This window comes from Microcaecilia unicolor, chromosome 10 (assembly GCF_901765095.1).
Source record: "Microcaecilia unicolor chromosome 10, aMicUni1.1, whole genome shotgun sequence".
Taxonomy (NCBI): Eukaryota; Metazoa; Chordata; class Amphibia; order Gymnophiona; family Siphonopidae; genus Microcaecilia; species Microcaecilia unicolor.
In genome coordinates, this window is record NC_044040.1 from 97,665,007 (window position 1) to 97,691,648 (window position 26,642).

A 26,642-nucleotide genomic window follows, 5' to 3' on the forward strand; every position below is an offset into this window, starting at 1 on the left:
CATAATCGAACGTCGCCGGCGATCTATTGTGGCGGGGGTGCCACAGTTGTCCGGAACCTTATTATCGAAAAAGATGGCCGGCCATCTTTTTTCCAATAATATGGTTTAGCCCGGCCAAATGGCGTGGATTTCGCCGGGTTTGAGATGGCTGGGTTTGTTTTTCAGCAATAATGGAAAAAAATAACGGCGATCTCCAACCCAGCGAAATCCAAGCCATTTGGTCATGGGAGGAGCCAGCATTTGTAGCGCACTGGTCCCCCTGACATGCCAGGACACCAACTGGACCCTAGACATGTGGGTACAGTGGGTTTTGGAGGGCTCCCATTACCAGCACAAGTGTTACAGGTGGGGGGGGGGGGATGGGTCTGGGTCCGCCTGCCTTAAGTGCACTGCGGTACCCACTAAAAGTGCTCCAGGGACAGGACTTGTTGCTGCTGTATAAGCTTGCCACACCAGTTGACACCTGAACACTAATCTCTTTGAAAAAGTCCTTTATTTTAACAAGCACGTTTACTCACAGTTAACTGCAGATCAGAGGTTGTGCCCCACTGGCAAAGAGTCTTCCTGGTACTGAGATTAGCAGTAGGTCAGAGCTGGCAGAATGGTGTACAATGCCCTCTTTCAGCCACATTCAAGGTAAGAACTAAGTTCTCTAACGTGGCTAACACATGAAAGGGATCTAAAACTGGCTTACAAACATGGCCACTACCTCATGGACTAACGGAAGTAAAACAGGGCACACTCTGACCCAGTTAGCAGGGGGAAAAGCACCATGGGAGTACAGCCCAGTACCCTACACCCACCACAATGCATTGCTGATGTGACTCTGCAGTGCACCTAACAGAAAAGGTGTCACACTCACCCGAGAGCCACATCACAACCAGGGAAAGGCTGTCGGAGGATAGAACACATTCTGCCATCATGGAGGTGGGTACAGCACAGTGGCGTAGCCAGACTGCCAATTTTGGGTGGGCCTGAACCCAAAGTGGGTGGGCACAAAATTTTCTCTCTACCCCCCCCCCCCCCCCCAGCAAAATGTAGTCACACTCAGATGCATTTGTCACACAGGGTAAAGTGCTGCTTTTCAGTGCATCAGATTTCAGACAATTTATTTAATAGCCTAATCCTTTTCAGTGAGCTTTCAGAGGCCAAAACCTCCTGCCTCAGGTCAGTATAATGTTGTTACGGTATCCTCTCCTGACCTAAGGAAGGAAGTATTGGTCTCTGAAACTTTATTAACACCATATTACTTTATCCTAAATTAAAAATAAAATTATGTTCTTTACCTTTGTTGTATGGCCATTTACTTTTTCTCATTGTGTTGCTCCCAGTCTCTAGATTCTGCTTTCCTTCGTTTTCGCTTAACTCTTCTGCCAGGGTTTCCTGGCCATTTGTCATTTTTCTCTCCTTTTTCTTTGCTTTCTTCAATATTTTTCTGCCTCTCTCTGTGTCCAGATTTAATTCATTCTTACTATCCATTCTTTAATTTCCTTCATCTACTTATGGCTTTTCATCTTTTTCTCACCCTTGTTCTCCCCATGCCCCTTCCTCTTATTCTCCAATCTTTCACTACTCCCCCTTTCCATGCAGCAGCTCTCCTCTTTCTCTCCCCATCCTTCCAGTCTCTCCCCTCTGTCTCCCCATCCTTCCAATAGTCTCCCCTCTTTCTTTCTGCATCCTTCCATCCAGTGTCACCTCTTTCTCCCTACCCTTCCATCCAGCGTCTTCCCTCTTTCTCTCCCCATCCTTCCACCCATCTACCCTCTCTCCTGATCCTTCCATCTAATGTCTCTCTCCCTCCTTCTAAACAGTGTCTATCTCTCTACCCTGTTTTGTTTAGTGTTCCTTCTCTCTCCACATCCTTCCAGTCTCTCCCCTTTTTCTCTGCATCCTTTCATCCATCTCCCCTCTTTCTCTGCCATCTTCCCATCTGTTTTCCCTCTTTCTCTCCCCATCCTCCAGTTTTCCCTCTTTCTCTGCCATCCTCCCATCTGTTTTCCCTCTTTCTCTCCCCATCCTCCGTTTTCCCTCTTTCTCTCCCCATCCTCCATTTTCCCTCTTTCTCTGCCATCCTCCCATCTGTTTTCCCTCTTTCTCTCCACATCCTTCCATTTTCCCTCTTTCTCTGCCATCCTCCCATCTGTTTTCCCTCTTTCTCTCCCCATCCTTCCATTTTCCCTCTTTCTCTGCCATCCTCCCATCTGTTTTCCCTCTTTCTCTCCCCATCCTCCATTTTCCCTCTTTCTCTCCCCATCCTCCATTTTCCCTCTTTCTCTGCCATCCTCCCATCTGTTTTCCCTCTTTCTCTCCCCATCCTCCATTTTCCCTCTTTCTCTGCCATCCTCCCATCTGTTTTCCCTCTTTCTCTCCCCATCCTTCCATTTTCCCTCTTTCTCCCCATCCTGCCATCCATTTTCCCTCTCCCATTCAGGCCCACAAGCCCCAGCTCCCATTGCCGGCCACTGCTGCTTTTCCTAATGAGCAGCAGGGCCGGCGCTACAAAAAGAAGAAGCGCTCAGCTGACTGAGCTGAGCGCCAACGCTAACCCGACGAGAAAAAATGTTTAAAAAAAAACGCGGCACTGCAGGCAGCCTCGAAGCATTGGCTGCTGGCTTTGCAGGCTCCTTCCGTCTCTTACGTCACTGCCCCTTCTTCTTTTTGTAGCGCCGGCCCTGCTGCTCATCAGGAAAAGCAGCAGTGGCCGGCAATGGGAGCTGGCGCTGGCGCTGGGCGGGCCTGGGCTGAAATTGGGTGGGCCTGGGCCCACCCAGGCCCACCCGTAGCTACGCCCCTGGTACAGCATTTGAGGCTGGCATACAGGGTGGCAAAAAAGGTTTTTAATTTTATTTTTTTTAGTGTGGGAGGGGGTTGGTGACCACTGGGGGAGTATGGGGAGATCATCCCCCATTCCCTCCGGTGGTCATCTGGTCAGTTGGGGCACCTTTTTGAGGCTTGGTCGTGAAAATAAAAGGACCAAGTAAACCCGGTGAAATACTGCTTATCGCCGGGGTTTTTTTTTTCCATTATCGGCGAAAGACAGCCATCTGGTAGCCACGCCCACGCCCGCCCATGTCCCGCCTTCGCTTAGCCGGCGACACGCCCCTTTGAACTTTCGCTGACGAGGCGACGGGAAAGCAGCGATGCTGTCAAAAACGCAGTTTTTGATTATACCGATTTCACCGCTTTTCCAAGATCGCCGGCCATCTCCCGATTTGTGTCGGGAATTGGCCGGCGATCACTTTCGATTATAAGCTGGATAGCTAAAAAGTGGGTATGGTTATGGGTCTGAAATGGGCAGGTCATGGGTGTTTCTAAAATCTATGCATGTTGTTATAGAATACACCTGCTCCGTGCCTAATTTAGGTGTCAGAATTTATACCAGGTTTTAGTTGGAGTAATTGACCATGATTAAATTTAGTCACATGGACTGGTGCTAGGCATATTCTATATACCACGCAAAAATTTAAGCCTATTCTATAAAGTTTAGGCGTACTTTCGAGAATACACCTAGGTGTATTTTTTTCCGTGCAAAATGTTCAGGCGCCATAAATAGAATCTAGCCCGTAGTATCTGTATCACCATATGAATGGACTAACTTATTTTTCAATCATTACACATCAAGAGGACATCAATATCTCCAGCACATAATGTTAAGGTTCAGATACAAATTTTTTCTCCATATGATGTCCTTTTCTTCTCTGCCTCTTGGTGCAACAGAATTCACAGATACAATTTCCTTATTCTATCCATAATGAATATATCTTCAAAAGGGATGGGACGACTTCCCTATGGAGAAAGACTAAGGAGGCTAGGGCTTTTCAGCTTGGAGAAGAGACGGCTGAGGGGAGACATGATAGAGGTATATAAAATAATGAGTGGAGTGGAACAGGTGGATGTGAAGCGTCTGTTCACGCTTTCCAAAAATACTAGGACTAGGGGGCATGCGATGAAACCACAGTGTACTAAATTTAAAACAAATCGGAGAAAATGTTTCTTCACCCAACGCATAATTAAACTCTGAAATTTGTTGCCGGAGAACGTGGTGAAGGTGGTTAGCTTAGCAAAGTTTAAAAAGGGGTTAGACGGTTTCCTAAAGGACAAGTCCATAAACCACTACTAAATGGACTTGGGAAAAATCCACAATTCCAGGAATAACATGTATAGAATGTTTGTACATTTGGGAAGCTTGCCAGGTGCTCTTGGCCTGGATTGGCTGCTGTCGTGGACAGGATGCTGGACTCGATGGACCTTTGGTCTTTTCCCAGTGTGGCATTACTTATGTACAACAAATTTAATGCCGACATAGATGTCTGTTTCCCTTGATGCTTCCTCAGGGGCCTAAACTTTACAATAAAATAGATTAAGAAATATTAAATGAAATTATAGTATATTCATGCAAGTTCACACGTAATATCTAATAACAATATATACACATACTGTAACTAGAAACAGTTGACAGGTAGCTCCTTCAAGCTGGGCAACCTCAAAGCTAACTAATGAAAAATGCCATAAAAGATCCATTTATAATCCACACCCCAGAAATACTTAAGAGGACAACTCATCCAGTAGCAGAGTCTGCCCTATATAGAACAATTGACACAGACATTTAACACAATAAACAACTCACAAAGGCCTCCTTTTACTAAGTGGTGGTAAGCCCAAGGCAGGCTTACTGTTCGCTGTACAAGAAGTACTGCTGGGCTACCGCAGCAGCCCAGAAGTACTTCCCAACCCTAGCGTGCCGTCATTTCCGGCAGTACAAAAATGTATTTATTTTTGTAGCGCCGGAGTGTACCCGGCAATAATCAGGCAGTACCGTGTGCTGCCCAGTTACCGCAGGGTTAATTTTGGAGCCCTTACCGCCACCTCAATGGGTGGCGGTAAGGGCTCCCCCACCCAAATTGACCCCTGTAGGAAGACAAGACTTCCCTTTTACCAACTGCAGTAAAAGGGGGCCTCAGCGCATGTGTAAAACACACACTGATGCCAGCGCTGGCCCCCTTTTGCTGCAGCTTGGTAAAAGAGACCCATGGTATCATATTCTGAAGAGTGGCTTAAAAAGTATGTTTTCTTAGAACTCAAAATTCAAATCCTGTCTGTCATCCATGCATAGCGACAATAGACACAATGACCACATTTTCTATGTCCAGTATTCTCCTCCAACGTCCTCAGTGTAGAAAATAATGATGAATGCATAAGAATATCTCCAAAAGTTCCTGCCCCTACGATAAGCAAAATAAGGTCATTCTAGAAAGCAAAAATGATATTGCAAATATATTATGAACTGAAGAAACCTTGGATGAATAAGATAAAACACACACCAGAGAATCTATTTAGGAAGAATGAGATTTTTGCTCAGCGTTTGTTGGATCTCAGTTCTTTTGTTACATGTCTTTTATTACAAAGGAGCAGCTTTAGTGTTTATCAAATTAATTATACAAAATAATCACATCTATTTTGAAGGCCACAGGTCAGTTTCTGCACAACATTTAGTAAACTTAGTATTCTTATCTTTTTTATTGGTGCCCTTATTGCCCTTTGTCTCTGGATATAAAAGTCCATTGACAATTTCTTTTGCTTTTCTCTCTGTAATAGAATAGCTTTAGTTTCTACCTGTTCTGAAAAATACTTCCTATAGTTTATATAACCACACTCTCTTCATTTTTCTTCATATTACTTTACACTGCACATACCCAATTTCTATACAGATTTCTTAAACTTCCCCATCTGGTTCTGATAAAGAACTACAATGATTTGGGACAAATGGAGGGCGACAATACCAGAAAATGCACACAATCTCAATTAGCACAAGGATAATAAGTCCAGCTTATATAAATTCAATAAATATAGAATTTCCCAGGCATGGTTGGGATCCCATATCTACTTAAGTTCCTTCAGCAACTTCATAAAAACAGTAATAATATCTGTTTTAACACAAAGTTAGGCCTCAGCTTACCTTATTTATTTATTTATTTGTAGCATTTGTATCCCACATTTTCCCACCGATTTGCAGGCTCAATGTGGCTTACATTTGCCGTTATGGCGGATGCCATTTCCGGGTAACAGAGTTACAAATGGTCTTGCATTAATGTGCGAACATACATGATAAGAAGTATATAATGGAACAGACATGGAACATAACATAGATGGTACAGATCATGGTATATATATATATATATATATATATATATATATATATATATATATATATATATATATATACCAGAATATACATGGTAAGAAGTATATAATGGACATACATGGAACATAACATGGATGGTACAGATCATGGTATAAATACAGTGTGTGTGTGTGTATATTACTACTACTATTTACTACTATTTAGCATTTCTATAGCGCTACAAGGCGTACGCAGCGCTGCACAAACATAGAAGAAAGACAGTCCCTGCTCAAAGAGCTTACAATCTAATAGACAAAAAATAAATAAAGTAAGAAAATCAAATCAATTAATGTGAACGGGAAGGAAGAGAGGAGGGTAGGTGGAGGCGAGTGGTTACAAGTGGTTACGAGTCAAAAGCAATGTTAAAGAGGTGGGCTTTCAGTCTAGATTTAAAGGTGGCCAAGGATGGGGCAAGACATAGGGGCTCAGGAAGTTTATTCCAGGATCAGGAAGTTTATTCCAGGCGTAGGGTGCAGCGAGACAGAAGGTGCGAAGTCTGGAGTTGGCAGTAGTGGAGAAGGGAACAGATAAGAAGGATTTATCCATGGAGCGGAGTGCACGGGAAGGGGTGTAGGGAAGGACGAGTGTGGAGAGATACTGGGGAGCAGCAGAGTGAGTACATTTATAGGTTAGTAGAAGAAGTTTGAACAGGATGCGAAAACGGATAGGGAGCCAGTGAAGGGTCTTGAGGAGAGGGGTAGTATGAGTAAAGCGACCCTGGCGGAAGACGAGACGGGCAGCAGAGTTTTGAACCGACTGGAGAGGGGAGAGGTGACTAAGTGGGAGGCCAGCAAGAAGCAGATTGCAGTAGTCTAAACGAGAGGTGACAAGGGTGTGGATGAGGGGTTTGGTAGAGTGCTCGGAAAGAAAGGGGCGGATTATATATATATATATATATATATATATACCAGATAATGGTATATATATATACCATGTGCACACAGACATGGTTAAGAAGAATACATTAAGTTATTACATGAAGGTTTCTGAGTAATAAATTGGATTGTAACATACGTTAGGTCATCGACTATAGAGAGACCCTATTTGACATAAGGTTAAAGTGGTAGTCCTAACCATGACTCTCTTACTCAACACCCTCACTTATCACCCCTACCACTGCAATTTCCCCACCCCTAGCTGTCTGCTCATCTGTCCAATTTAGATTGTAAGCTCAGTTGAGCAGGGACTGTCTTTTCATGTTAATTTGTACAGCACTGCGTAAGTCTAGTAGCGCTATAGAAATGTTTAATAGTAGTAGTAGTGGTAGTGCTTGATCCTTAGTTATGTGAAAAGATTTTGGTTATGTATAAATAGTGTATAGTGTTATTATTTAGTATTTAAGATATATGTTTATTGTATGCCTTCTTGAAAAGATCTGTTTTCAGTAGTCTTCGGAAGATGGATAGGTCTTGCATTGTTTTTATGGCCTTTGGTAGTGCGTTCCATAGTTGCGTGCAAATGTAGGAGAAACTGGTCGCATATGTGGATTTATATTTTAGCCCTTTACAGTTAGGATAGTGGAGGTTGAGGTATGTGCGTGACGATCTTTTTGCGTTCCTAGTAGGCAGGTCTATGAGGTCTGACAAGTAGGTCGGGGCTTCCCCGTAGATGATTTTGTGGACCAGGGTGCAAACTTTGAACGCAATTAGTTCTTTTAATGGGAGCCAGTGTCATTTTTCTCTTAGGGGTTTGGCAGATCCACTCAAATCAGAATATCTTCAAACTTCTGACAGTGTGGGATTTGACTAAAATCAATTTATACAGGAAAGTGCCACAACAGGTAAACCATTGGTATAATTATATAGATACAGTTTCTTCTACACAAAGGCACCTCAGATATTTACTGTATGAAAGGGCCCCACAAAGTGCTGAATAATAATTTTTTTTTCTAACTGTAAGCAGCAGAAGATAGCATTAAAAACATTTAAAAGGTCAAAATGTGTAATGTAAGGGGTAAATTAGCATATTAAAAGAATAACATAGTTTCATCTTTCTGCCATTACAATTACAATTGCCTGCTAGTCAACAGTATTGGTTAGTTGACTCATGCAAAAACTCATTTACTTCATGTGGGCCATTTGAATGAAATGCTTTGCCACTTGATATGAGAATGGAAGACTATTGTTGCTTTTGGGAAATGATTGTAAACTCTTTTATTTTCACAGGGTTTTGGTATGTAGATGCTTAAAGTTCAACTGTGATGTATTATGATGGGAGTGATATTGGTATATTGCTTTGAGCTTTGATGGAAAGTATATTTTTATTTGTTTTTTAATGTATTTTGCATTGCACGTTTTTTTTTAACAATTGACAATTGTTATGCTTATTTGTTCCTCGCCTTAAGCTGTGATAAGTGTAGGTTGTAGTTTTTTTTAATAAATAAAATAAGTATCACAGAGCCCTGTATTTTCCCCCAGTGATCTCTCACTTACCTTTGGGTCATCAGACAGTACAGTTTCTCCTCTTTATTTCCACAAAAAATTATTCTGCTTACAACAGCAGAATATGGTGTTCTCAGTACAGTCTGGGATACAGGTGAAAGGCTATAGATAAATACTTGTTTGATAATTTTACATTCATTCTACCTAGGGTCAAAATAAAATTAACATGGGGGCCCTTTTACTAAGCCGCCTAGGTGCGTACACGGCTCAATTTTGAACTACCGCCGGCTACGGTGTGGCTCAGGTAGTAATTTCATTTTTGATGCACATCTGCTATGTACATCAGAAAATATTTTTTTTTCAGTGCACGGTGATAACTGGGCGGTAATCAGCACTGTATGTATGTAGACCATTACCGTCCAGTTAGCGCGTCAGACCTTACCGCTAGGTCAGTGGGTGGCGGTAAGGTCTGAGGCCCAAAATGGATGCATGCCAACTTTCATTTTGCTGCATGTCCATTTTCAGCCAAAAAAGGCCTTTTTTGCAGGTGTGCTGAAAAATGCATCTGCATGCATCCAATACACGCGTCTACACCAGTGTAGGCCATTTTTTAGAGCACCTTAGTAAAAGGACCCCATGATGACTACACTATTATATTTTTTTTCTCAAGGGCTTTATGCAAAGAAATAATGCAGAGTATATCCTCCAGTATCTATATTTAAAACTTCAAAACAAGTGGATTATTATTTGACAATGATGAAAACTCAATTAGTTCCTTGAACTGGGAACAGAGGATCTGTTAAAACATGGATACAAACATATTGATCTGGAATATAAAATCTAGAAGTCCAAACAAAAACAATGTTAGGGTTTCATAGGAACAAAATAAATTGAACCTTAGGATTATAGCTGGAAACAATGTTTAAATAAGGCATAACATATAAATTGGCACAAAATAGTAGAGGAGACAAAAACGAGGAACCTCTCGCAGATGGTGTCCAAATTCTCTTTATTTTCCAAACGTTCTACATCAGGGGTCTAAAAACTTGTCATGTCATTCATAGCTCCCAAGGAATCCACAAAACAGTCAATCAGTTGTTTACATAGAGCGGCATTCATCTGGCGATTTATCAGCAATGCGTTTTATTCTGCACAGAAGCAATCAACTGATCGATTGTTTTGTGGATTCCTCTGGAAATATGAATGACAGGACAAGTTTTTAGACCCCTGATGCAGGCCAGTATGGCCGAAACACGAGTCATGTTGGGTCTCCCTTGATGTAGAACCGTTTGGAAAATAAAGAGAATTTGGACACCATCTGCGAGAGGTTCCTCATTTTTGTCTCTAATGTTTTGTGCCTGTTATACTTCATCTGTGGAAGTTGTTTCATCTGTTTGTGATTGTTAATAAATAAATGGGCAGCAAATCAGTTCTGCTGTCTGGTAGCTGTTCTATTCATTACTCAGGCAATATAGTTTAAAACAAAGTGCAAAATATATTACATTTATAGATAATCTAACCCCTAATTATCTAGGCACAAAGCCTATTCAGTTATCTCAGGCTAGAGTTAAAAGGATCTTTGTTTTTCTCTTCAAAGCAATTTTCTACAAAAGACTATTCTGGTAGAAGCTTTGCTGGAAAATCAGGAATGAACTTAAAAAAAACCTCTGGCTTTCAAAAAGAACCATGCTTAATGGGGAATCTGCAATCTGCAGCATTGGGGCCCTTTAACTAAGCAGCAGTAAGCACTAATACATGCTTACTGCATGCTAGAAAAGCACTACTGTGGGATGCACGCAGGTGCTCCTCAGTAGTTCTGGGACGGGCATGTACCAGTCCCACACTTAGAAATATAAAATATTTTTTAGTGCAGGGGGCGTATTTGCAAGATGGAGAGTAGGCGTGCCCTGTTCTAATTGGATAGCATGGGTAAATTGCTGCGCACTGCCCAATTAGTATAGGATTAGCACAGAAACTCCTACCACCTACAAAATAGGTGGCGGTAAGGACTCCAACGCTAATGTACACACACTAATTGGGAAATTAGCATGTGGTTATTAATGGAAAAAAAGAAATTGCAGCCATTTTACAGCCATGTTAAATTGGTCTAAGCAACAGGAAGCCCACACACTAAAAATAGCACAGGCCACTTTTTAGCATAGTGTAGTAAAAGGGCTCCTTTGTTTTTTTTAGAGATTGAACACATATTGACTTCATTCCAAAATGCTTGCCAAAAAAGCAAATATGAAAAACAGTGAAGGTAAACTACATTTAATGGAACCAGGAAAAAAGGAGGTCCACGCCTTCCACAAAAGTACAAACAAGCCAAACCAGGGGTGGAAGAAGACCAAGTCCAAATGACCAGCCCAACAAATGAGTAGGAGCTTGAAAACAAGTTTATTAGGACCCGACATGGTCCATGTTTTGACAAAAAGCCTTCTTCAGGGGGCTAAAAACATAAAATTGATTTACTAAATTTATAATTTTGAAAAAACACAAAATTAAACAATATTTAAAACATCAATTCATAAAGCAATGATAATAAAAATATATAAAAATAATATATATAAATAAAAGATATTAATGACACACAAAACTCTAAAAACTGGATATAAGCATATACATAAATAAGAATCTTAATATAAGTATTCTCAAAAATGTGAATATGTTAATGCAGGCACCATATGACAGTAAAGACCAAAACAAAATGTGGTAATGACACAATAAGGTAACCCTAATATAACAAAAAAGTACACCTTTACTTACATGGTGGGCAAAACGAACCTTTTCTGGAGATGGGAAGGCGGTAGAACCAGAGGACATGAAATGAGATTGAAGGGGGCAGACTCAAGAAAAATGTCAGGAAGTATTTTTTCACGGAGAGAGTGGTGGATGCTTGGAATGCCCTCCCGCGGGAGGTGGTGGAGGTAACGGAATTCAAACATTCGTGAGATAAACATAAAGGAATCCTGCTCAGAAGGAAGGGATCCCCAGAAGCTTAGCCGGTGGTGGGAGGCAGGGCTGGTGGTTGGGAGGTGGGGATAGTGCTGGGAAGACTTATACGTCTGTGCTAGAGCCGGTGGTGGGAGGTGGGGCTGGTGGTTGGGAGGCGGGGATAGTGCTGGGCAGACTTATACGGTCTGTGCCAGAGCCGGTGGTGGGAGGCTGGGCTGGTGGTTGGGAGGCAGGGATAGTGCTGGGCAGACTTATACGGTCTGTGCCCTGAAAAAGACAGGTACAAATCAAGGTAAGGTATACACAAAAAATGGCACATGTGAGTTTATCTTGTTGGGCAGACTGGATGGACCGTGCAGGTCTTTTTCTGCCGTCATCTACTATGTTACTATGTTAAGTATGATATATAATGTAATAATAATGCCATAACATAATGATCTCATTTAGGAAAATTTGTAAGCAAAGTTTGAGCACCAACCCTGCTGGTATGAACTGAAAAATATATTAATAATAAATAAATAAATGAATGATATACCGGGTGATGTGAAACTTCAGCACAATTCAAACGATAAGTAGAGGTGCTAAATAAAGCACAGACAAAAGAACACTGAAAAACTACATTTCCCATAAACCATTTCTTTTTAACACACACCCATTGAACTGATGTAATAAAATCATGTAAAAAATCCCTCAAAACCAAATTTATAAAAACTTTATAAATAATTTTGCATAGTTTCACTTTAAAAATACAGTTTGGGAAAAGAATACAAAGCTCGCTTTAGATTTCAAACATAAGATTCTCTTTCCATATATCACATTAATTAGCAAGAAACGGACACAATGACTAGATAATTACATTATTTACAGAACTCAAATTATTACGTACACATACACCCACACGTTATGCTAATATACTCACGGCAGCTTGAATTTAGCAGTTCTGTGTTACTGAAAGCAGATTTAGATATAAGGAAGCCTCACTTTTGACAAAGAAAAATATATTACCCTCTAGAGCAGAGGTTCTGAACCCAGTCCTTGGGACACACCCAGCCAGTCAAGTTTTCAGGATATCTACAATGAATATATATGAGATAAATTTGCATGCATGGCCCCCATTGAGTACCTGTGCCCTAGAGAGTTTAGGGGTCCTTTTACTAAGCTGCAATAAAAGTGGCTGCATCCAGATTTGCTGCTTGCCGAGGCCCCTTTTATTACAGCTGGCAAAAATGAAGAAAAGCATGGCCATTTCAGGGGAAGCCCTTACCGCCACCCATTGAGGTGCTGTTAAGGGTTCCCAAGCTAACCCGGCGGTAACTCCCTGCAGTAAAAATTACCAAACATTTACAGTTGCACCAGAAAAGTTGCACACTGGGGGTGGAACTACCACTGGCAACCACGTTATGCCAGTGGTAATTCCAATTTGTAAAAGGGCCCCTTAGAACAATAGAAAACCAAACCAAGATAGCTTCACACCAATTTTTTTTGCTCAGCAATTCATTATGATCATTGATTTTTAAGCTGCAACATGCAACTTGTGTCCTCAAGGTGGCCACATGCCCACAGTTTTCATAGATTCACTTCTAATTAACATCAGTATTTCACAGAAATAAAGCCTAATAAAACATAGCATGGCTGAATTTTCAGCAAAGCCATCAGCAAAATAATATTAATTGCATTGTTTTCTTTATTTTTCATATGTATTCCACTGTCAGAGACCTCTGTCTGGTCTTATCGTACCTAGAATGATTCATTACTTTCTCAATGAGACATACAAGTTAACTTATAAAGCATGTTAGAGATTTTTTTTTTTGCACAGATAACACAACACTAGATCAATCCTTACAAAATTACAGATTGCAGCCAGATTAGTATTCTCAGCGCATGTTAGTGAGTGGGTTAGTGAGTTACCCCTTTATTAATATGTATACTTTGGTTGCTGTTAGAGGTCAGGTGAGTTTAAACTTTGTGTTATGATCTTCAATATTCTATACCAGTGATGGCGAACCTTTCAGAGACTGAGTGCCCAAACAGCAACCCAAAATCTAATTATTTATCGCGAAGTGCCGGTACTCATTATGGGCGGGGTCACCACATATGACTCCACACCTATGATAGCCACACCCCCTTACACCAGCCATGGCGCATATAAACAGACATCATTGAAAATATTATACTAGTATAGGAGAAAAAATAACATGATTTTCTTTCATTATAAATCATTTCTGTAAGTTGTTACAGCTCCAGTATACCCAGTGCAAAATAAGACAGCAGATGTAAATTCTCAAATTGGACATATTCCAAACACTAAAATGAAAATAAAATGATTTTTTCTACCTTTGTTGTCTGGTGATTTGTTTTTCTATCCATATTGGTCTTAGTCGCTGATTCTGCTGCTCTCTATCTGTTCTCTTAACTCCGTTTCCAGGGCTTCCTTTCCATTTATTTCTTTACTTTCCTCCTTTCTTCTTCATTTCTTGCCTTCCATCCATGTCCAGCAACCCTCCTCTCCTCTCCAGCTGCCCATGTCCAGCCACCCTCATCTCCCCTCCAGCTGCCCATGTCCAGCCGCCCTCCCCTCCAGCCACCCTCCTCTCCCCCCTGCCCTCCCAGCGACAGGCCTCCCTCCCACCCAGCACCAGGCAGGCAGGCCTCTCTCCCACCCAGCACCAGGCCTGCCTCCCACCCAGCACCAGGCCACCCACCCAGCACCAGGCCATCCACCCACCCAGCACTCCCACCCAAGCACCAGGCCTGCCTCCCTCCCACCCAAGCACCAGGCCACCCACCCAGCACCAGGCCACCCGGCACCAGGCCTCCCACCCACCAGGCCTCCCACCCAGCACCAGCCCTCCCTCCCTCCCACCCACCAGGCATCAAGCATTCCTTCCTCCCTCCCTCCCACCAGGCACCAGCCCACCTGGCCTCCATCCCTCCCTCCGAGCAGAAAATTTAAAATTCTTCCCTTGTCGGGGTTAAGGCAGCGTCAGCAGTAACAGTGAAAAGCATGCTGCTGGTTCGGCACGCCTTCAGCCTTCCGTCTCTCAAACTTTGGTCCTGCCCTCATTTCCAGAGCTTGAGAGACAGAAGGCTGAGGGCGCGCCGAACCAGCAGCATGCTTTTCACTGCTACTGCTGACGCGGCGTTAATAGCGACAAGGGAAGACTTTTAAATTTCGTGCTTGGAGGGAGGGATGGAGGCCAAGCGGGCTGGTGCCGGGTGGGAGGGAGGGAGGAAGGAATGCTTGACGCCGGGTGGGTGGGAGGGAGGGCTGGAATGGGCTGAGGCGACGGGTGGTGCGCGTGCCAACAGAGAGGGCTCTGCGTGCCTTCTCTGGCACGCGTGCCATAGGTTCGCCATCACTGTTCTATACGGTAATATTCCATTCTACATGTTGGAACTAATAGGTTTAAGTACATAAGTACATAAGTAATGCCATACTGGGAAAAGACCAAGGGTCCATCGAGCCCAGCATCTTGTCCACGACAGCGGCCAATCCAGGCCAAGGGCACCTGGCAAGCTTCCCAAACGTACAAACATTCTATACATGTTATTCCTGGAGTTTTGGATTTTTCCAAGTCCGTTTAGTAGTGGTTTATGGACTTGTCCTATAGGAAACCGTCCAACCCCTTTTTAAACTCTGCTAAGCTAACCGCCTTCACCACATTTTCCGGCAATGAATTCCAGAGTTTAATTACACGTTGGGTGAAGAAAAATTTTCTCCGATTTGTTTTAAATTTACTACACTGTAGTTTAATCGCATGCCCCCTAGTCCTAGTATTTTTGGAAAGCGTGAACAGACGCTTCACATCCACCTGTTCCACTCCACTCATTATTTTATATACCTCTATCATGTCTCCCCTCAGCCGTCTCTTCTCCAAGCTGAATAGCCCTAGCCTCCTTAGTCTTTCTTCATAGGGAAGTCGTCCCATCCCCACTATCATTTTAGTCGCTCTTCGCTGCACCTTATTCTGGCAGGTTTAAGGTATCTAGGAATCCTTTATTGTTACAATATCTAAGTCCAAAGAATGTTTGTCTGAAATTGATATTTTCCATTACTTTCTCATTTCTAGCAGCTCGGGTCCTGAACACTTTGCTGGTTCAGTAAAGAACTTTAACTGGCTATGGCTAATTTAGAAAGCTTTTAAAAACATTTTTATTCAAGAAAATTATCATGTTTAAGTGTTATATGGTGGTATTATAATTTCCAAACAAAAAAACAGCACCACGGGCCTTTAAAATGGAACAAAGTTCTTTAATGAATGAGCCTTGACCCGACACGGGCCGTGTTTCGGTGACCAGCACCTGCGTCAGGGGTCACAGTGATGACGTGGAAAACTTGGGGAATAACTCGAATATTTTCATCTACAATATTACTTACCCCACGTCTCACGTAGCAAAAGTTATAAAGCACCAAGGCACCTTCACTTTCTGTATCCAAATTTTTCCAGGAATTGCCTGGATTTTCTTAATTCTGTGATCCGCGTATAATGTGGTGGTAATTGCAGACTAGAAGAATAAATTGTATTGTATTATAATCACACAAATTTCTAGACAAAATGTTTAATCACAAAAAATGCTGATTTTTCTTTTTAATGGTTTCTCATTTAATCCTTGCTTTAGCTATGGATCCTGGGGCCCAATAGACATTTAAAATGTCAAATGCATAAAACTACATTTAATAAAAGCATTTCTTGCATGTGTTTTGCTATCCTTTATTTCTGCATGATATCATATAGTTACAGATTTGAGTCAAGAAACAAATCCTCATCACCCCAAGGATTTTCACGCTATACCCTGTCCCACCCCACCCCACCCCACAATGTCCCATTTTAGATACCCCAAAGAACTAAGCCACTGACTGCCTATAGCTATTGCAATTAAAGCAAAACAATAGTTCCTGAATAGTGTTTAATTATCAAAACCCTTGGGGGGGGGGGGGGGGAAGTTGCAGGCTAGAAACCTAAAAATTAATTAAGGAGGGTAGGGGGGTATAAAGCTGAAGCTTTGCTTAGGGTGCCCACTACCCTTGTACTACCTCTGACTGTGAAATTACTCATTTTGTTTATGGATTTATAGACAGTTCCTACTACTTGATAATCTATGCAGCATTGTTTTTCTTCTAGTGTAACAACTACATCAAGAATGATTATACAGCTAATCTCTGCTCTCAGGAGCTGCACCATTGGTGTAGCACATGGCACTTATATTGGAAAACGACTCTTGCATGGTAAGTTCTCTGAATAAAAAGAAACACAAATGATAGCAGATAAAGGTTACAAAACCAATCCCTTCATACTCATTCTTGTTGTAATACTGCAGAGCATAAACAATTTCAGATCTTACTCTCATTCCTTGCATCCAAATTTTCTTATTGTGTATACAATAATTTATTTATTTTGAGATTTATACCCCACATTATCCCGAACATGCTTGAGTTCAATGTGGCTTACAATAAATAAAACAGGCAAGGTTTACTGGAGGGAAGTTACTATATCTTTACACTCCACTGTCACCTTTCCTCCTTTTAAATCGAGAGGCAGACTTGATCCTGTAAAATTCTGGTCTGAAGTCTTTGATAGTCCACAGTTTCCAGACTCAGACAGCAAAAATTTCTTGTGTAGGTGGGATGAGTTATGTAGTTCTACCCTGGATAATACGGCTCTTGTCAAAGTTTTGCCCAAACTTAACTGTAGGGTTTCACCCTGGTACAATTAAAATATTCTTCTCCTGAAGAGGCAGTGTAGAAAATTAGAGAGGAAATGATCCAGAAATAAATCTGACAAGAACAAAATGCTTTGGAGGAAGGCTATCAGAGGAAGCAGCATACAGCCCTGGCAGCGCGCGGATCCGCTGCAGATAAGCAGCAGAAGAACTCTGTGCCAGAATGATGATGACTGGAGCGGAGGGCAGCAGCGTAGCGGCAGGACGACCCGGTGCCGTGCAGCTTTCCTGTTCAGGTAGACTGCGGCGCTGCCCGAAGGGGAGGGAGGGCCCGAGGGAAAGAAGGCCTGCAGCATGCACCGTTGCTGGGTGGGCCTGAGGCCAAAGTGGGTGGGCCCCGGCCCACCCAGGCCCACCCGTGGCTACGCCCCTGAAAGGATGTTCATGATGTGAGGGTATAAATTCAGGAACATTGTCAGGGAGCAATCCTGATAAAACAAATGTTTTATGGGTACATCCTAAAAAGGTGATTTCATTGCTTGATAGTGGAGATAATTTGACAGTTAAAATGGATATGGTACAATTGTATGATGCTGACACAGTGATGAAATCTGAGATAAAGCTCTTAGGTGTTTGGTTGGATGCTAGTTTAACAATGGAAACTCAAGAGAATCATTTAGTACAAAAGATTCTATTTAAGATAAAATTACTGCGTAGGCTAAGGTATTTTTTGAACGTCAGCATTTCCAACTTGCTATCCAGGCAGTAATTCTTACTTCTTTTGATTATTGCTATATTTGCCTATTAGGTTTGCCAGCTAAGCAGTTACAAATACTTCAGGTCCTACAAAATGTATCTGCTAAATTGATCTTACAGGGAAATAGATTTGATCATGCAACACCATTTTTGCACTACCTACATTGGTTGCCTATTTGAGCTAGAATCGAATTCAAACTCGTAATTTTTATTTTTAAGATCTTACATGGCTTAAGTCCTGGATATCTAACAAATTAACCCCCTTGTTACTAAGCCACACTAGTGGCTGCCATGCAGTAATGCTAACACAGCCCATTCAAACTGAATGGGCTGTGTCGGCGTTAGCACATCATCAGCTGCTACTGCGGCTTAGTAAGAATTGGTGTTAGTTACTATCTATAGACCTTTGCGTTGTGTATGATCTCGGGAATTTTTACTTGTAGTTTTATCATCTAATTACTATCGATTGCTTAGTACTAAAAAGAGTACACTCTCTGACAGAGCTTGTGAGCTTTGAAATAATTTACCATCTGATATTAGAAATATTTCACATTATATGAGCTTCCGACATGCTGTTAAGACCTCGCTGTTTCAATGCTATCTTTTATAATTGTAGTATTGATTGTGCCCATTCTATGATTATGTCATACTCATAACATTGAATGTTAGCCTTTGGGGCTCATTTTCAAAAGAGAAAAACGTCCAAAAAGTGGCATAAATCTGCATTTGGACGTTTTATCAGAAAAACATCCAAGTTGGTATTTTCGAAACCAATTTTTAGACATTTTTCTATGAAGTCCATCCAAAGTGCATTCAAATAACAAGGGAGCATGTCAGGGGCATGTTAAGGGTGGGATCTGGGCATTCCAAACACTTAGACGTTTTTTGTCATAATGGAACAAAACACAAACATCCAGGGCTATAAGTTGGATGTTTTGGTCTAGACCTGTTTTACTAATGAATAAGCCTCAAAAAAGTTCCCTAAATGATCAGATGACCACTGGAGGGAATCAAGGATGATCTCCCCTTACCCCCCAGAAATGTGATTTAAAACATTATTTACTAGCCTCTATTCCAGCCTTTGATTTTATACTCAGATCAATTAGAGCAGCATGCAGGTCCTGGAGTAGTCTAGTGGTGGGCACAGTGCACTGCAGACAGGTGGACCCAAGCCCATACATCCCCTCTACCTGTTACACATGTGGTGGAAAATGTGAGCCCTTCACAACTCACCAGAAACTGACTGCATCCACATTTAGGTGCCCCTTCACCCATAAGGGCTATTGTCGTGGTGTACAGTTGGGGATATGAACATCTGTCTGGCATCATTTTCAAAAATATGGCTACAGAGATGTCCTTGTAGAATGGAGGAGTAGCCTAGTGATGAATGCAGTGGACTGTAAACCAAACCCCACTATAACTCTTTTTTTTGTAAATGTGTTCCCTCCAGGACCTGAAAAATACCTACTGTACCTGAATGTGCACCACTTCAATAGCCTTCAGGCTTCCAGGTGTCTCATATATTTAGGTGTAGTAAGTATCTTTCTGTTTCTGGAAGTCTCAGAATTTTATATATATATAAAAAGAGTTGAAGTGGGACTTGAACCTGGGTCCCTTGATTCACAGTCCATTGCACTAATCACTAGGATACTTTTCTGACCTGCTTACTGCTTTGTTCAGAATGGCCACAATACCTGCAGCTGACATAGAGCTTGGTTTTCCTTTCCAGTCTCACTTTCAAGGGAGAGGAAGGGAGACAGCAACTACTGGGGGATTAAGAAGGGGTCATGTTGTAATCCTTCCAGTGGTCAACTGCTCAATTAAAGCACTTTTTGTAACTTGGATGTGACTGAAACCAGTCTAGATTAAAAAACAAAACATCCTGGAGATTTCTTCCCATACCAGAATCCCTATAGGACATCCTACTTTTGGGCCCTTCTTAGTCCCACCCAAAACATGCCCACAACACGCCCCCTTGCTATTTGGATGAACTGCAGTGTGAAACATCCAAATTCTAACTTTACAAAATCAGGATTTGGACATTTCTAGCAGATGGACTTTTATTTTAGACATTTTAAGATGTCCTTTGAAAATGAGCACCATAGGATCCTTACTTTCAGAATTGAAGACATAGCAGAAGCATGATTTTAACATCATGTGTTTTACTTAAATGATTCAATGAGCCTTTGGACTATCAATATGAATGGAAATATGTGTAATATGGAATGTTAGAAGTCCTTCCAGATATGTAGGCAGACTGAGATGATAGAACTAAGGGGTCCTTTTACTAAGGTGCACTGAAAAATGGGCTGTGCTAGTGTAGGCACGCATTTTGGGCACACACAGATCTATTTTTCAACACACCTATAAAAAAGGCCTTTTTAAAAATTTTGCCGAAAATGAACTTGTGACAAAATAAAAATTGGTGCACGTCCATATTGGGTCTGAGACCTTACCGCCAGCCATTGATTTAGCTGTAAGGTCTCACGAGTTAACTGTGCGGTAATCGTCTACGCACGTAGAATGATGATTACTGCCCGGTTTCCGCTGTGTGCAGGAAAATAATAATTGGATGCATGTAAAAGATGAAATTACCATCCGGGCCTCGTGGTGGCCGGGCATTAACTCCAAATTGATGCACGTTGAGTGTGCATAGGCGCCTATGTGGCTTAGTAAAAGGGCCCCTAACTGCCTAGCTGACTATCCAGCTCATTTTTGAAAGAGAAGGACGCCCATCTTCCGACACAAATCGGGAGATGGGCAGCCTTCTCGCAAGGGCGGTCAAATCGGCATAATCGAAAGCCGATTTTTTTGACACCCTCGCCTGCTTTCCGTCGCGGGGACGACCAAAGTTCACAGGGACGTGTCGGCAGGGTAGCGAAGGCGGGACTGGGGCGTGATTAGGAGATGGGCGTCCTCGGCCGATAATCGAAAAAAAAAGAACACCCCTGACGAGCACTTGGCCGACTTTACTTGGTCCATTTTTTTTCATGACCAAGCCGTGAAAAGATGCCCGAACTGAGCAGATGACCACCGGAGGGAATCTGGGATGACCTCCCCTTACTCCCCCAGTGGTCATTAACCCCCCTCCCACCATAAAAAAAAGGTTAAAAATACTTTTTTGCCTGCCTCTATGCCAGCCTTAAATGCCATACTCGGGTCCATCGCAGCAGTATACAGGTCCCTGGAGCAGTTGTAGTGGGTGCAGTGTACTTCAGGCAGGCAGACATGGGGGGAGGTTGGGGGGCTCAGCACCCAAGGTAAGGGAGCTATGCACCTGGGAGCAATTTATGAAGTCCACTGCAGTGCCCCCTAGGGTGCTCGGTTGGTGTCCTGGCATGTCAGGGGGACCAGTGCACTACGAATGCTGGCTCCTCCCATGACCAAATGGCTTGGATTTGGCTGTTTTTCAGATGGACGTCTTTGGTTTCCATTATCGGCAAAAACCGAGGTTGGCCATCTCTAAGGGCAGCCATCTCTAAGGTCGGCCTAAATGGCAAGATTTGGGCGTCCCCGACCGTATTATCGAAACGAAAGATGGACGCCCATCTTGTTTCGATAATATGGTTGGGGATGCCCCTTTACGGGGCCGTCCTTAGAGATGGGCACCCCTGTTCGATTATGCCCCTCCACGTTAGGTTGCAAGTACAATAATAGCTATAATTCCTAGCAGTAACTGTGGAGAAAACGCTGTTTTACTTGTCTAGCGGAGATTTTGCACCTTTCCCATCCAGAGATCACTAATCTACTGGTAATGAGATATCTGAGGAACAATCTAATATTCTTAAAGATTTTTTAGAAAAATAACATTGTCAATGAATGCAAGAATAAATAAACTATATGTTACTAGTAACAGTTTGGTTTTCAGACAAAGCAAATTATCTTTGTATCAAAAGCTAATAGAAATTTTTTTTTGTAAAACCTAATTACTGTTACATGATTAGGTCAGGCTTGTATTTCCCTGTACTAAAGAAATCTCTATGACTATACCCAAAATGTTAAAACAGAAACAAGTCACAGCCTTACAATGTAAACTGAAGAAGATGCCAAACTCTAGTCTGGGTTCCAAAGGGTAGTTGTAACTCCAAGATACCAGGCAGGAATTGTTTATTATACTCAGGCTGTAACTGTGTAAAAGCTGTTCTTGGGATAGTGAGCAGTACAAGAGACTAGAGAAGAGTCCTATGGCATACAGAGGAGATAGGTGAGAGCACAAGGCACAGACCCTTAGCAGAAATGGGGGTTGATTTTTACTATCCTCATTATCAAATACCTTAGGCCTTATTCCTTTGGTTTCATGTCTTTCCTCCCTTGAGTGTCTTCTTGTAATGGGGAATTAATTATGATTTTATTTTTGTATTTTGATTGTATTTTAGTACCATTTGGATCCTCTCTGTTACTGGTTTTTCTTCTTTTATTTGCCTTGCATTGTGAATCACTTATACAGCTGACTTTGTGGTATATCAAAAAAAGTTGATGATGATTATGCATAAGCTAATGGTGGTTGAATTATGGTAATGGATGTTCATATTTGTTTCTGCATGCAGATGACACTGGGCCCTGTTTATTAAGTTGTGCTGTAGGTGCACTAGTGTTTTTAGTTTGCGCTAAAAATTAGCACGCACTAATGCTACAGATACCCATGTATTACTATGGATGTCTCTAGCGTTAGCATGCAATGATTTTTAGCACACACTAAAAACGTTAGCGCACCTTAGTAAACAGGGCCCTGAATGTATTTAAGAGACCCTGAAGTCACACTTTTACAGGTCTTTAATCCTTAGCTAACAGCACAGCATTAACAGACCTTTATGTTAGTTCCATTCTGATACTGGAGCCAGTCAGCAGTGCTTCTGGGATTGTTATAAACAGACAGATAACACTCCCCACCTCTACATCATATAAACAAACAGCTGCCTATGAATAAGGTTATTTAAGAGCCTCCTTTACATTAGAAAATAAATTTATTAGGGCCTGAGTAAGAAAAGAAGAAAAACTAAGTGGCTATTTAACAGTGCTACACTAGTTATTCCACTAGTTTTCAGAAGGAAAGTATATGTGTATTTTCACTTTCAAAATTATGGGCTTCTGCGATGCCCATGTGGCAAATGAGAGGAAGCCCATAGGAATTGAATGGGTTTCCTCTTATTTGCTGCACAGGAATCACTAGTGCGGCTTTGTAAAAGAAGCCCTTTGTCATCAAAACTACCTGCGCAATTATACCTGCTATTTAACATAGAAAATGACAGCAGATAAAGACCTGTATGGTCCATCTAGTCTGCCCAACAAGATAAACTCATTTTACATGGTATGTGTTACTTTATATGTATACCCGAGTTTGATTTGTCCTTGCCTTTCTCAGGGCACAGACCATAGAAGTCTGCCCAGTACTGTTCTTGTACTAACTTATTTATTTATTTATTTATTGTTCACTTATATCCCACATTTTCCCACTCATGCAGGCACAATGTGGCTTACAAACATTAAATAAAATACAGAATAGGAAAACTTAGAAGAGTATACAAGGAGTATGCAGGGGGAGAAGCATCTAACAGGGTGAACTAGCAGGGTAGGAGCCAGGGAGGGTGCATCAAGCAGTGGTATAAAGTGAGGAGTAGGTCTTGGCAAAGAAGTAGGTCTTCAACAACTTCTTGAAGAAGGCGTGGTCCGCTTGAGTTTTAAGGTGTTGCTGGAGAGCATTCCAGTGCTTAGGACTCCAATAGCGGAAAGACGAGGCGAAGATCCTCTTGTACTTGACACCCTTACAGTTTGGGAAGTGAAGGTGGAGGAAGGAACGAGCAGCAGGGTTGGCATTCCTGGGCGGGAGGTCGATCAAGCTAAAGTCAAAGCCCCTTAAAATTTACACTCCAGCCCATCCCTATCTATTCAGTCATGATCAGGACGTAGACAGTAGAAGTCTTCCCAGCTCCTGCTTTGTTTCCCCAATTACTGATGTCGCCACCCAATCTCCGCTAAGATTCCATGGAACCATTCCATCTAAACAGGATTCCTTTGTGTTTATCCCACGCATGTTTGAATTCCATTACCGTTTTCATCTCTACCACCTCCCGCGGGAGGGCATTCCACATATCCACCACCCTCTCCTTGAAAAAGTACTTGCTGACATTAGTCCTGAGTCTGCCCCCCTTCAACCTTCATTCATGTCCTCTAGTTCTACCGCCTTCCCGTCTCTGAAAAAGGTTCATTTGCGGATTAATACCTTTCAAATATTTGAACGTCTGTATCATGTCACCCCTGTTTCTCCTTTCCTCTAAGGTATACATGTTCAGGTCAGCAAGTCTCTCCTCGTATGGTTTGCAACGCAAATCTCATACCAGTTTTGTAGCTTTTCTTTGCACAAAAGTTTTGGTAAAATTTACATCTTACATTTGAAAATCTAGAAGCATCAAACATAGGTACAAACCCCATCCCACTCTCTTCCTCCCCTCCCCGAAGCTGGGCCCAGAAGTATCTAATACAGTTTCTCCTTCTCAGTGCCATACCAAGGGCTGTGCAAGCGGTTTGACCACACAGAGCACAAAAATTGCTCTCTTTGCTGTCTTCTCTCATTGTTGGTGACAAAACAGGCAGTGTGGGGGGAGAGGGTATCAGTGTGCAAGTTGCACAGGGCACAGCTATAGCTTGGTACAGCCCTGCACCCTGTTTTAACATACTGCTGCTTTTCTCTTCCTTGCATTAACCCAAATAGACTGATTTTAGTTTTCAATCCTCTTAAACCAATGCAAGTGTGGACTTCTTTTCCAGCTAGAGTAGCCAAAGAGCAGTAGACCTAAATATGCAAAGATCACTGACAGACAAACAGTGAAGCAAACTAGTAAACATTATGGTATCAACAACATGTGTTTTATTGATGATATATAACCTAATTAAAACATACTAAAAGCTATAATGAAAATGCGGATAAAACATTGTAAAAACAGAGAATCCTATGTCGCCATGTTTCAACTCCAAAATGGCTTCCTTATAGGTATTATTCGCATGTTATGTGAGAAAAAACCCCACACCTAAACAGTAAAATATATTTTACAATATAGGAATCAGAGCTACAGTAGAAGTTATTTACAGCTTCTTCCAAAATATATTGACATGGTGCAAAGAAAAAATGGTGCTGATGAAATCTCTCAGCAGCTATGAATTCACAGAAAAATAGATATACAAATTGGTGAATAGCAAATCAATGAAACCTGGCTAAATAATGAAAAAAAAAATTACATAGCATATTCCCCCCCCCCCCCCCCCCCCAAAGAAAACAAAAAAAAATCAGAACTTTAAACATTTCGTGGTGGAGAAGAATAGAAACTATTAAAATGATGGTAATGGTAATGCCTAAAATCAATTATATCCTCAGCATGATACCTATGTTATTTCATCCTTCATTTTACAAACAAATTGACACACTCCTAACCTCCTTCTTATGGAAATCCAAACAACCCAGAATTTCACTCAAAAAAACTGAGAGCTCCAAAAGAAAAATTTGGTATTTTCCAGACTTCATGCTTTACCATAAAGCCTTTATTGCTCAGCAGGGATGTCACTGTTTTTCTTCTGACACTGATGATATTCCGGCTTGGCTATCTTTGGAACAAAATATAGCTAAACCTTTTCTCCTTCCCTACCTTCTCACATCTGCATTAAGTGCAACACAAAAAGAGAATCTAATCATCACTAACACCAAAACAAGCCTTTTGTTTCTAGATAGTATTCTTGAACATCCGCTAAATAAATCTATGCATTCCTCATTGTGGTATAATCCAGATTTCCTTATAAATAACAAATCTTTTTATTGGAAAGTATGGTCTGAGTGTAACATCTGGTGTCTCAAAGATATATATAATAGCAAAGAACAATCTATTAACTCATTTACAGATTTGCAAACTTAATTTCACATTCCTTCTTCACAATATTACAGATGGCGACAACTATCACATTGTATAAAATCACTTTAAAAAAAGAAGTCTTTTTCTTGTTCAGTTCCCACAATTTTTCAATTTTCTGAGACAATGCTTACCACAGGACATGTTGCATCCGATTTATACAAATTATTCTTGTCAATCTATAAAAAATATAACACCTTATACAAATTTGGGAAAATTATTTACATATTATAGTTCCTGAACAGTCTAAAGATAAACTTTGTTTTTCTCTCATAAAACCATTGCCATCTGCTAACATTTTACAATCAATGTATTTCCTTTATCACAGATCTGTGTGGACTCCGAGAAAATTACACTCTGCACATCTAACATCCACAAATCTGTGCTGGCATTGTAATGAAACATCTGGAATGTTATTGCACATGTTGTTTGATTGCCCTCATATACAAATATTTTGGAAAGCAATATGGAGTACCATTTGCAAAATATTTGAATCTGATATTCCATTAACTTCCTTGTTAATAATACTGAAATCCTGTTCTCCAGATTACACTTTCTCTCCTAACAATTACAAACTATTTGATATATGAATTACAATAGTGCAGCGTATGATTCTAGTTAACTGGAAAACCTCTTCAATGCTTTGGTGGCAATCTGTTTTAATGTACCACAAGCTTGAATTGGCCTCAGCCAGTTTTACTGGATCAATAATTAAAACAAATATTGTATGGTCTCCAATTGCTTCCTACCTTGCTTCCATTACTTATGAAACCACATAGATGAATATAAATATCTATCTTGAAAATATAATTA

General features: G+C 41.4%; 1 protein-coding gene across 1 annotated transcript in view; it reads left to right on the plus strand.

The window, feature by feature from the left end:
* The window catches only part of LOC115478317 (pseudouridine-5'-phosphate glycosidase-like), a 770,820-nt gene that overhangs the window by 102,450 nt on the left and 641,728 nt on the right, over positions 1 to 26,642 (plus strand). Inside the window, exon 2 of the mRNA XM_030215622.1 lies at positions 16,641 to 16,744. Within this exon, the coding sequence (XP_030071482.1) occupies positions 16,660 to 16,744 (85 nt within the window). The 5' untranslated portion in view covers positions 16,641 to 16,659. The remainder of the gene's footprint in view (positions 1 to 16,640; positions 16,745 to 26,642) is intronic.